We start from the raw sequence: 13,532 nt of genomic DNA on the forward strand, positions 1-13,532 counted from the left end.
GACATTCCCCTTAGCTCTGGAACTAACCTTGTCGCAAACCTTTGCACTTTCTCTAGTTTCTTGACGTGCTTTATCAAGTGCGGGTTCCAAACAGGTGCTGCATACTCCAGTATGGGCCTGACATACACGGTGTACAGTGTCTTGAACGATTCCTTACTAAGGTATCGGAATGCTGTTCTCAGGTTTGCCAGGCGCCCATATGCTGCAGCAGTTATCTGATTGATGTGTGCTTCCGGAGACATGCTCGGTGTTATACTCACCCCAAGATCTTTCTCCTTGAGTGAGGTTTGCAGTCTTTGGCCACCTAGCCTATACTCTGTCTGTGGTCTTCTGTGCCCTTCCCCTATCTTCATGACTTTGCATTTGGCAGGATTAAATTCGAGAAGCCATTTGCTGGACCAGGTGTCCAGTCTGTCCAGGTCTCTTTGAAGTCCTGCCTGGTCCTCATCAGATTTAATTCTCCTCATTAACTTCACATCATCTGCAAACAGGGACACTTCTGAGTATAACCCTTCCATCATGTTCACATATTTGTGTGTGTGTGTGTGTGTGTGTGTGTGTGTGTTAGGAAGAATGAATATCACTTAAAAATTAATTTAAGAGAACAACAATACTCAAACAATTTGATATTTAAATTATTATTATTATTATTATTATTATTATTATTATTATTATTATTATTATTCTTGTTAATAAGATTTAAGGGGAAACACTATATGAATATGGGTCATATAGGAGACTGGAAAATCTGGTGTCATTCCTTGCATGATAAGCTTCCTGCTGGAATCAAGGAACCTCTCTCGACATGTTGTACAACATTTATTTCCCACCAAGGTACGGTGGCCGAGAAAGAAAAACTTTCATCACTGTAGCGTTGCCAGAGGCATGCTTACACTATAGTTATAAAACTTCAGAGTGCCAGCACTGTATTTCCCATCTCCAAGAACCAAGTCCGGCCTGCTGGTTTCCCTGAATCCCTTCATAAATGTTACCTTGTTTTCACTCCAACAGCATGTCAAGTCCTAAAAACCATTTGTCTCCATTCACTTCTATCTAACATGCTCACACTTGCTTGCTGGAAGCTCAATCCCCTTGCTTGCAAAACCTACTTTACCCCATCCCTCCAACTTTTCCTAGGCCGACCTCTATCCCGCCTTCCCTCCACTAGAGATTTATACACTCTCGAAGTCATTCTATTTTGTTCTTGCCTCTTTACATTTCCGAACCACTTCAGTAACCCCCCTCCCCCCTTCAGCCCTCTGGATAATAGTTTTGGTAATCCAGCACCCCCTTCTAATCTTCTGCATTACATTCACAGCACAAGCTGCTATTAGACATAACATCTCCAGTGCCTCCATCCTTCTCCTAGTTGCAACATTCATCACCCATGCTTCACACCCATATAAGAGCGTTAATATAACTATATTCTCATACATTCCCCTCTTTGCTTCAATGGACAAAGTTCTTTGTCTCCTCAGGGTCCTCAGTGCACCACTCACCTATTCTCCATCGTCACTTACATGATTCACTTCATCTTTCATAGACCTATCTGCTGACACTTCCACTTCCAAATATCGGAATACGTTCTCCTCCTCCATACTCTCTACCTCCAATCTGAAATCCAGTTTCCCATTACTTAATTTTTTGTTATCCTCATCACCTTACTCTTTCTTATAATCACTTTTAATTTCCTTCTTTTACATACCCTACTAAACTTATCCACCAGCCACTGCAACTTCTCTTCAGAATCTCCCAAAAGCACAGTGTCATCAGCAAAGACCAGCTGTGACAACTCCCACTTTGTATTTGAGTCATTATTTTTTTACCCCACACCTCTTGGAAACACCCGAACATTCACTTCTCTTATAACTCCATTTATTAATACATTGAACAACCATGGTGACATCACACATTCCTGTGTAAGGCCTAATTTTATTGGGAAACATTCTCCCTCTCTCCTACATATTCTAGCCTGAGCCTCATTATCCTTGTAAAACTCTTCACTGCTGTCAATAACCTACCTCCTATTCCAGACATTTGCAACATCTGCCACATATCCCCCTTATCCACCCTATCATACGCCTTTTCCAAATCCATAAACGCTACAAAAATCTCTTTGCCCTTATCTAAATGCTGTTCCCCTATGTTTCACTGCAAACACTTGGTCTATATACCCCTTGCCTTTCGTAAAGCCTCCTTGTTTATCTGCTATCCTGCTCTCCTTCTTACTCATAATTCAATAATAACTCTACCATACACTTTACCAGGTATACTCAACAGATTTATTTCCCTATAATTTTTGCACTCTCTTCTGTCCTCTTTGCCTTTATGCACAGGAACTATTCTTGCTCTCTGCCAGTCTCTGCCAGCACTTGACTTGTACTCACTGGAGCGCAGGCGAGAAGGATATATCATAATCTATACTTGGAAGATTCTGGAGGGACTGGTCCCAAATATGCACACAGATATCACTCCCTACGAAAGCAAAAGGCTTGGCAGGCGATGCAACACACCCCCAGTGAAAAGTAGGGGTGTCACTGGTACAATAAGAGAAAACGCAGTAAGTGTCCGGAGCCCAAGACTGCTCAACAACCTCCCACCAGCAATAAGGGGCATTACCAGTAGACCCTTGGTTGTCTTCAAAAGGGAGCTGGACAGATACCTAAAGACAGTGCCGGATTAGCCGGGCTGTGGTTCATACATTGGATTGCGTGCGGCCAGCAGTAACAGCCTCGTTGATCAGGCCCTGATCCACCGGGAGGCCTGGTCATTGACCGGGCCGCAGGGGGGTTGATCCCCGGAATACCCTCCAGGTAGACTCAAGGTCACTAGGTACCTTACCCTCTTCCATATATTTATTAAATTGAAGCACCAACCACTGCAAAACTATATACCCACTTGCTTTTTACATTTATATCTTTATCCCACCAATCCCAGCTGCTTTACTCCCTTTCGTTCTATCCACTGCCTCATGCACTTTCCCCACACTCACAACTGTCTCTTCTTCACTCCTAAATATGTTATTCCTCCTTGCCCTATACACGAAATCACTGCTTCCCTATCCTCATCAGAATTTAACAATTCTTCAAAAAATTCCCTCTATCTTCCCGATACCTCTAACTCTCCATTCAATAACTCTCTTCTCCTATTTTTAACTATTAAATCCATTTGTTTTTAGGCTTCCTCAAATTATTAATCCCACTTCACAACTTTTTCTTATTTTCAACCATATTTGTTGATAACATATCACCCACTATCTCATTTGCTCTCTTTTTACATTGCTTCTCCATTCTCTTAACCTTTCTTTTTCTCTCCATATACTCCTCCCTCCTTGCATCACTTTTATTTTGCAAAAACATCTCATATGCTGTGGCATGCAAAGAGTACATTACATTTTATTCGGCACATTAACGCACTCCCATAGAGGCTGCTCTCATCCAGCGAACCAGGTGCTAAGGGTTTAACAGTAAGGGTACCCATCGTTAAATCAGTACCTTGGTTCATTAACAAATCACAGGCGGGCCTGTCAAGTGCTGAGGCAATGTGGTTTCACTCACAGTCAGCATTTGCCAGACTTACATAGTAGCTAGTTGAGCAAGTGCGCTCTCTCTCTCTCTCTCTCTCTCTCTCTCTCTCTCCCTCAGGCTTTTGTCATTGCCTTTATCATCGTGTGGAACACTTACATTTCAACTCCTGTACATAGGTGTACATAGATGTATATATAATTGGTGAATGATAATACAAGTTAAATACTACTGCTGTGTTTGCTTCGCTCATAACCCATTATGACCATGCTAATAGGCCATTATTACCTGTGTTCATAATATGGGGCCCTGTCTAGGAGTGTGTACATATACTAAATTAAATGTAATGTACTCTTTGCATGCCATATATGCTAACTTTTTCTCTCTTACTACTCTCTTTATATCTTTATTCCACCAATCGCTCTTCTTCCCTCCCACACCCACTTTCCCGTAACCACAAACTTTTGCTGAACACTCCAACACTACATTCTTAATTTAAACTTACCCCATACATCTTCTACCCCATTGCCTATACTCTCATTAGCCCATCTATCCTCCAATAGTTGTTTATATATTACCCTAACTATCTCCTCCTTTAGTTTATAAACCTTCTCCCCTCTCTTACTTTCTGCTTCCAGTTTTCTTGTATTCCATCTACCTTTTACTGTCACTGTAGCTACAACTAAAAATTGATCTGATATATCTGTGGCTCTTCTATAAACATGTTCATCCTGAAGTCTACTCAACAGTCTTTTATCTACCAATACATAATCCAACAAACTACTGTCATTACGCCCTGTATCATATCTTGTATATTTATTTAACCTCTTTTTCTTAAAATATGTTGCCTATAACCAAACCCCTTTCTGTATAAAATTTAGTCGAAGGTTCCCCATTGCCATTCAGATCTGGCACCCTAAACTTACCTACCACAGCCTCTGTAAACGTTTCTTGTGCTTTAGCATTTAGGTCCCCTACCACAATTACTCTCTCACTTGGTTCAAAGGCTCCTATACATTCACTTAACATCTCCTAAAATCTTTCTCTCTCTACACTCCTCTCTCCGTCAGGTGCATTTACACTTTATAGGACCCACTTTTCGTTTCTGATCCTTATTTTAATCCACATAATCCTTGAATTTATACCTTTATATTCCCTCTTCACTTTCCATAACTGATCCTTCAACATTATTGCTAACCCTTCCTTTGCTGTGATTCTCACAGTTACTTCTGACTAAATTATATATATATATATATATATATATATATATATATATATATATATATATATATATATATATATATATATATATATATATATATATATATATTTATTTATTTTATTTTATTATCACACTGGCCGATTCCCACCAAGGCAGGGTGGCCCGAAAAAGAAAAACTTTCACCATCATTCACTCCATCACTGTCTTGCCAGAAGGGTGCTTTACACTACAGTTTTTAAACTGCAACATTAACACCCCTCCTTCAGAGTGCAGGCACTGTACTTCCCATCTCCAGGACTCAAGTCCGGCCTGCCGGTTTCCCTGAATCCCTTCATAAATGTTACTTTGCTCACACTCCAACAGCACGTCAAGTATTAAAAACCATTTGTCTCCATTCACTCCTATCAAACACGCTCACGCATGCCTGCTGGAAGTCCAAGCCCCTCGCACTCAAAACCTCCTTTACCCCCTCCCTCCAACCCTTCCTAGGCCGACCCCTACCCCGCCTTCCTTCCACTACAGACTGATACACTCTTGAAGTTATTCTGTTTCGCTCCATTCTCTCTACATGTCCGAACCACCTCAACAACCCTTCCTCAGCCCTCTGGACAACAGTTTTGGTAATCCCGCACCTCCTCCTAACTTCTAAACTACGAATTCTCTGCATTATATTCACACCACACATTGCCCTCAGACATGACATCTCCACTGCCTCCAGCCTTCTCCTCGCTGCAACATTCATCACCCATGCTTCACACCCATATAAGAGCGTTGGTAAAACTATACTCTCATACATTCCCCTCTTTGCCTCCAAGGACAAAGTTCTCTGTCTCCACAGACTCCTAAGTGCACCACTCACTCTTTTTCCCTCATCAATTCTATGATTCACCTCATCTTTCATAGACCCATCCGCTGACACGTCCACTCCCAAATATCTGAATACGTTCACCTCCTCCATACTCTCTCCCTCCAATCTGATATTCAATCTTTCATCACCTAATCTTTTTGTTATCCTCATAACCTTACTCTTTCCTGTATTCACCTTTAATTTTCTTCTTTTGCACACCCTACCAAATTCATCCACCAATCTCTGCAGCTTCTCTTCAGAATCTCCCAAGAGCACAGTGTCATCAGCAAAGAGCAGCTGTGACAACTCCCACCCTGTGTGTGATTCTTTATCTTTTAACTCCACGCCTCTTGCCAAGACCCTCGCATTTACTTCTCTTACAACCCCATCTATAAATATATTAAACAACCACGGTGACATCACACATCCTTGTCTAAGGCCTACTTTTACTGGGAAAAAATTTCCCTCTTTTCTACATACTCTAACTTGAGCCTCACTATCCTCGTAAAAACTCTTCACTGCTTTCAGTAACCTACCTCCTACACCATACACTTGCAGCATCTGCCACATTGCCCCCCTATCCACCCTGTCATACGCCTTTTCCAAATCCATAAATGCCACAAAGACCTCTTTAGCCTTATCTAAATACTGTTCACTTATATGTTTCACTGTAAACACCTGGTCCACACACCCCCTACCTTTCCTAAAGCCTCCTTGTTCATCTGCTATCCTGTTCTCCGTCTTACTCTTAATTCTTTCAATTATAACTCTACCATACACTTTACCAGGTACACTCAACAGACTTATCCCCCTATAATTTTTGCACTCTCTTTTATCCCCTTTGCCTTTATACAAAGGAACTATGCATGCTCTCTGCCAATCCCTAGGTACCTTACCCTCTTCCATACATTTATTAAATAATTTCACCAACCACTCCAAAACTATATCCCCACCTGCTTTTAACATTTCTATCTTTATCCCATCAATCCCGGCTGCCTTACCCCCTTTCATTTTACCTACTGCCTCACGAACTTCCCCCACACTCACAACTGGCTCTTCCTCACTCCTACAAGATGTTATTCCTCCTTGCCCTATACACGAAATCACAGCTTCCCTATCTTCATCAACATTTAACAATTCCTCAAAATATTCCCTCCATCTTCCCAATACCTCTAACTCTCCATTTAATAACTCTCCTCTCCTATTTTTAACTGACAAATCCATTTGTTCTCTAGGCTTCCTTAACTTGTTAATCTCACTCCAAAACTTTTTCTTATTTTCAACAAAATTTGTTGATAACAGCTCACCCACTCTCTCATTTGCTCTCTTTTTACATTGCTTCACCACTCTCTTAACCTCTCTCTTTTTCTCCATATACTCTTCCCTCCTTGCATCACTTCTACTTTGTAAAAACTTCTCATATGCTAACTTTTTCTCCCTTACTACTCTCTTTACATCATCATTCCACCAATCGCTCCTCTTCCCTCCTGCACCCACTTTCCTGTAACCACAAACTTCTGCTGAACACTCTAACACTACATTTTTAAACCTACCCCATTCCTCTTCGACCCCATTGCCTATGCTCTCATTAGCCCATCTATCCTCCAATAGCTGTTTATATCTTACCCTAACTGCCTCCTCTTTTAGTTTATAAACCTTCACCTCTCTCTTCCCTGATGCTTCTATTCTCCTTGTATCCCATCTACCTTTTACTCTCAGTGTAGCTACAACTAGAAAGTGATCTGATATATCTGTGGCCCCTCGATAAACATGTACATCCTGAAGTCTACTCAACAGTCTTTTATCTACTAATACATAATCCAACAAACTACTGTCATTTCGCCCTACATCATATCGTGTATACTTATTTATCCTCTTTTTCTTAAAATATGTATTACCTATAACTAAACCCCTTTCTATACAAAGTTCAATCAAAGGGCTCCCATTATCATTTACACCTGGCACCCCAAACTTACCTACCACACCCTCTCTAAAAGTTTCTCCTACTTTAGCATTCAGGTCCCCTACCACAATTACTCTCTCACTTGGTTCAAAGGCTCCTATACATTCACTTAACATCTCCCAAAATCTCTCTCTCTCCTCTGCATTCCTCTCTTCTCCAGGTGCATACACGCTTATTATGACCCACTTCTCGCATCCAACCTTTACTTTAATCCACATAATTCTCGAATTTACACATTCATATTCTCTTTTCTCCTTCCATAACTGATCATTTAACATTACTGCTACCCCTTCCTTTGCTCTAACTCTCTCAGATACTCCAGATTTAATCCCATTTATTTCCCCCCACTGAAACTCTCCTACCCCCTTCAGCTTTGTTTCGCTTAGAGCCAGGACATCCAACTTCTTTTCATTCATAACATCAGCAATCATCTGTTTCTTGTCATCCGCACTACATCCACGCACATTTAAACAACCCAGTTTTATAAAGTTTTTCTTCTTCTCTTTTTTAGTAAATGTATACAGGAGAAGGGGTTACTAGCCCATTGCTCCCGGCATTTTAGTCGCCTCATACGACACGCATGGCTTACGGAGGAAAGATTCTTTTCCACTTCCCCATGGACAATAGAAGAAATAAAAAAGAACAAGAGCTATTTAGAATAAGGAGAAAAACCTAGATGTATGTATATATATATATGCATGTGCGTGTCTGTGAAGTGTGACCAAAGTGTAAGTAGGAGTAGCAAGATATCCCTGTTATCTAGCGTGTTTATGAGACAGAAAAAGAAAACCAGCAATCCTACCATCATGCAAAACAATTACAGGTTTTTGTTTCACAGTCATCTGGCTGTATATATATATATATATATATATATATATATATATATATATATATATATATATTAGTATATCAGATGCTTGAGAATAGATACATATTGGGGCTAGAGGAAACATCAAGTATTTGAAGTCACCGTTCCAGATGGTAAGTTATGAACAGAGTTGGGCTAGAACACATCCTCTATAACAAGATAATTTCTACAGTTTTGTTGCTAACCTTTGGCCCAATTCTTAGACATGACCAACTTCCACTAGTGTGTTCCACCCACCTGGGACTACATCTTCAATAGTTTCACCTTTTCTGTGGTTCTAGTATATAAGTCGCCATGCAGATATTATAAACTTATCAGGACTATTTCTACTGTCTTAAGCTAACATTCTCAGTTACTGTTGACAAAACATATCAGTAAAGTTAATCAGGTGTTGCAAATGTAACTTCTTAATCAACTTGTCAGTACTGGATATATTTAATACAATGATCTACGTCTGAAAATGGACCTAATTATATCTTGTTACTGAGGATATTTTCTACAATTTTACTTCTAACCACTGGTTCAAGTCTTGGTCATGGCCTAATAACACTAGTAGGCCCCACCCACCTATAATGGTGTGATTGAACGTTGTATCTCTCCTCTGAAACCAGTATATAAGGCTACGGGACTGAACACCTCAAAATTACTTCGCTACCTCTTCCACTGTCTCCAGAATATATTCTCAGTGATGGATTAAAAAGCTTATGGTTATTGATAGAGTACCACATTAGAGACTTTTGAAGAAAGTGGCAGCTCATGGCATTGGGGAAAAGTGCTGTCATGGATCGAGTCATGGTTGACCAATAGGAAACAGAGAGTGTGCATAAATGGGGTTAAATATGAGTGGGGATCTGTAACAAATGGCGTTCCACAGGGATCAGTCTTGGGCCCGTTGTTTTTTTTATAATATATATCAATGACCTTGATGATGGAATTACTAGTGATATGAGCAAGTTCGCCGATGAGAAGAAGAGAGGTATGATAATTGATTCAAACGTAGATGTCACAGAACTTCAGGAGGATTTAGACAAACTCAATTCTAGGTCAGAAAAGTGACAGATGCAGTTCATTGTAGATAAATGCAAGATTCTGAAGCTCGGGAGTATCCATAACCCTAGCACTTATAAGTTAAATAACGTAGAACTTAGCCATAAGGACTGCGAAAAGGACTTAGGGGTTATGGTAAGCAGCAACCTTAAACCAAGACTGCAATGCCTAAGCGTACGTAATAAGGCAAACAGATTATTGAGATATATATCAAGAAGTGTAAGCAACAGAAGTCTAGAGGTTATACTACAGCTTTCTACATCATTACTAAGGCCTCACCTAGGTTACGCAGCTCAGTTCTGGTCTCTGTATTACATATTGTATATAAATTCGTTAGATAACATTCAACGAAAAATGAGAAAATTAATACATAACATTAGAAATCTTCCGTATGAAGAAAGATTGAAGTCCCTTAAATTACATTCACTTGTAAGACGGAGAATGAGGGAAGACATGATCGAAGTGGAAGATGGGTATTAATAAAGGGGATATAAATTAGGTCTTGAGGATATCTCTCCAAGAGAGAACCCGCAATAATGGGTTCAAATTAGATAGGTTCAGATTTAGAAAGGATATAGGAAAGTATTGGTTTGGAAATAGGGTAGCTGATGAGCGAAACAGTCTGCCTAATAGGGTTATTGAAGCTAGGACTTTGGGTAGTTTCAAAGTGAGAGGGATTGGATTTGAGTGGGACTTGCGCGCGAGTGTATAGAATTGCCAAAGGTTATTGCTTGGGAAGCGTTGAAGGTAGGTCGGGCAAACAATTTTATTAGTGGGATGGATTTGTGTAAGACCTGCCTAGTATGGGCCAACAGGCCTGCTTCAGTGTTCCTTCTTTCTTATGTTCTTATGTTCTTAAAGAAATGCAAGTTTGCGTATGTGTTTTATTCATCAAATATTATATCCAGCATAAACTAAATTAGAGCAATGTGGTAAAATTCATAGATATAAATCCTCCCCAGATTTTTCTGAGTACAGGTATTAAAACCTCACTTTCTTAGCATGTTAATGCTGCTTAATTTTTATTTAATTGACAAACTAACTATTATGGCCTATTTCATATGTCGTGAAAAATGTTTAGTAGTTCGGGTAGGATTTTTTTACTGGCAAGAAATTTGCATGACAAATTAAACGTTTTATTAAGATCTGGGGAAAGGATTGTTAAAGAAAATTATGAGAGAAAACTATGCAAAATCTCTAGCTAATTTTATTCATTTATTTACTAGAGTTTGCTGTCTCTCATTTGTCTAATATCTTAGAAATTTTCTATAATGTTCTCACCCATCAAGCGGACGCCATGATGCCAGTGTAGGAATCTTAATCTTAGAAACAGAAGCTTCTTGTCTTGGCTCAAACCTGAACACCTCAAGTTTCCTAGACACTGTGTCACCATTGTCAGGTGTTTCTTAATGAATATAACAAAAACAATTTATTGTTCTTGATTAACATAAGTTTTTTGTTTCAGTGATGAGTCTATATGGTGCTTCAGGTGTTGTTGCAGTTGTCAGAACCCGTCAACACCTGAAGAAAGTGTTGCCGTAGATGATAACACAACAAAGTTATGTAAAATCTGTAATAAATCTGTAAAATATTAGTAATAAATCGGCAATAAATCAGTAAAAAACTGTAATAATCTTGTAGTAAATCTTGTAATATGGTTAAAGTTTTATATGTAAATAAAAAGACAAGATAATCAGTAGGTAAAATATGTTCTAAATAATAATAAAAAATCTACGAACAAAGTGTTTCTTTTTCTTCATAGCAACATATATATATTTTTTTATTAACACATCGACCGATTCCTGCCAAGACAGAGTGGATCAAAAAAGAAAAACTTTCTTCATTATTCACTCCATCACTGTCTTGTCAGAGGGTTGCTTTATAAATATATATATATATATATATATATATATATATATATCTATATATATATATATATATATCTATATACGGACAGAGAGAGAGAGAGAGAGAGAGATTGCAGTCAGCAGGATTCGATAATGCTACTGAGATGGATAAGATTCCTAGAAAGCGATCTTATCCACTCACCCACGATTGCCATAAAAACTGGGCAGCCTGGTTCACAAGCCATGTGTCTTTACCTGCCTGGGCACGTCGGTGAGCCTAAAGTATGGGTTCAAGGTATTTCAATCTCCTCCTCCTGTATGTTCTGAACTCTCAAGTGATTTTTATATCAGTGCACCACGCAGAAACAAGCGGGTGCCCATAAGAATGCTGCCTGGGAATCTTGATCATCCCCAGTAGCAGTATCGAGTCCTGCTGACTGCGATTTTTCTCTGTTTATACCCGCTTGTTTCTGCGTGGTGCATTGATAAATATGTATGTATTCGGCACGACACACACACACACATATATATATATATATATATATATATATATATATATATATATATATATATATATATATGTGTGCAATAAGATCACAGTAAAAAGGTGATATCAAAATATGCATAACAACAACTGTGAAACAATAGTGAAATTCCAAACTCTGTTGTGACTTCTCACTTAGAATTTCACTATTCTTTCACAGCAACTCTCTTCATGCCGAGTAACGCAAGCGAAAATTTGTGTATGCAGTAACTTCGCAAAAATCATTTTGATCCTAGGGAAAAATGTATTTCATTGTGTTTATTATTAAATTATGGAAAACTTATCTAAAATATATTTAGTTAAATTAGGCTAAATTAAATTTCGCTTCTTATAATAATGTTACATACGTTTTCTATGTTATTTTTGATACAAAATTTTTAATTTTTACATTAACATAAATAAAAAATATATCTTTAAACGTATACGAGAAAATTTAAGAAAGGACTTAATTTTAAATAAGTTTTTGCTAATTGATCAGTTTTTACTTATTCTGCACGTCATTTTTTTAATAACACATCGGCCGTCTCCCACCAAGGCAGGGTGGCCCGAAAAGAAAAACTTTCATCATTCACTCCATCACTCTCTTGCCAGAGGTGCGCTTATACTACAGTCATAAAATGCTACTTTAATACTTCTCCTTCAGAGTACAGACATTGTACTTCCCATCTAAAGGACTCAAGTCCGGCCTATCAGTTTCCCTGAATCCTTTCATAAATATTAGCCTGCTCACACTCCAACAGCCCATCAGGTAATATAAACCATTTTTTCGATTCGCTCCTGTCTAACACACTCACGCATGCTTGCTGGAAGTCCAAATCTCTCAAACACAAAATCTCCTTTACCCCCTCCCTCCAACCTTTCCTAGGTCGACCCCTACCTCGCTTAACCTCCACTATAGATTTATACACTCTCGAAGTCATTCTATTTTGTTCCAGCCTCTCTACATGTCCGAACCACCTCACCAGCCCCTCCTCAGCCCATTGGATAATAATTTTGGTAATCCTGCACCTCCCCCTATTTTCCAAACTACGAATTCTCTGCATTATATTCACACCACACATTTCTCTCCGACATGACATATCCAGTCAATCCAGCCTTCTCCTTGTTGGAACATTCACCAACAATATTTCAAACCCATATATGAGCATCAGTATAACTATACTCTCATACAATCCCCTCTTTGCTTCCATGAACAAAGTTCTTTGTCTCCACAGACTCCTCAGTGCACCACTCACCTTTTTTCCCTCATCCGTTCTATGATTCACCTTATCTTTCATAGACCCATCTGCTGACACGTCCACTCCTAAATATCTGAATACATTCACCTCCTCCATACTCTCTCCCTCCAATTTGATATCCAATCTTTCGTCACCTATTTTTTTTGTTATCCTCATCACTTTACTCTTTCCTACATTCACGTTTTATTTTCTTCTTTTACATACCCTACCAAATTCATCCACCAACCTCTGCAACTTCTCTTCAGAATCTCCCAAAAGCACAGCTTCATCAGCAAAGAGCAACTGTGACAACTCCCACTTTGTGTTAGATTGTTTATCGTTTAACCCCACACCTCTTGCCAACATCCGAATATTCACGTCTTTTACAACCCCATCTATAAATATATTGAACAACCACGGTGACATTACACATCCTTGTCTGAGGCCTACATT

At 39.0% G+C, this 13,532-nt stretch overlaps 1 protein-coding gene across 1 annotated transcript in view; it reads left to right on the forward strand.

Moving 5' to 3' along the window:
• LOC128701904 (organic cation transporter protein-like) overlaps nucleotides 1-11,203 on the forward strand; it is a 115,602-nt gene extending 104,399 nt beyond the window's left edge. The window contains exon 7 of the mRNA XM_070099836.1: nucleotides 10,937-11,203. Coding sequence (XP_069955937.1) covers nucleotides 10,937-11,066 — 130 coding nt within the window. The 3' untranslated portion in view covers nucleotides 11,067-11,203. The remainder of the gene's footprint in view (nucleotides 1-10,936) is intronic.
• The last annotated feature ends 2,329 nt before the right edge of the window (nucleotides 11,204-13,532 follow it).

The sequence above is a fragment of the Cherax quadricarinatus genome, chromosome 69, assembly GCF_038502225.1.
Source record: "Cherax quadricarinatus isolate ZL_2023a chromosome 69, ASM3850222v1, whole genome shotgun sequence".
NCBI classification, from domain to species: Eukaryota; Metazoa; Arthropoda; class Malacostraca; order Decapoda; family Parastacidae; genus Cherax; species Cherax quadricarinatus.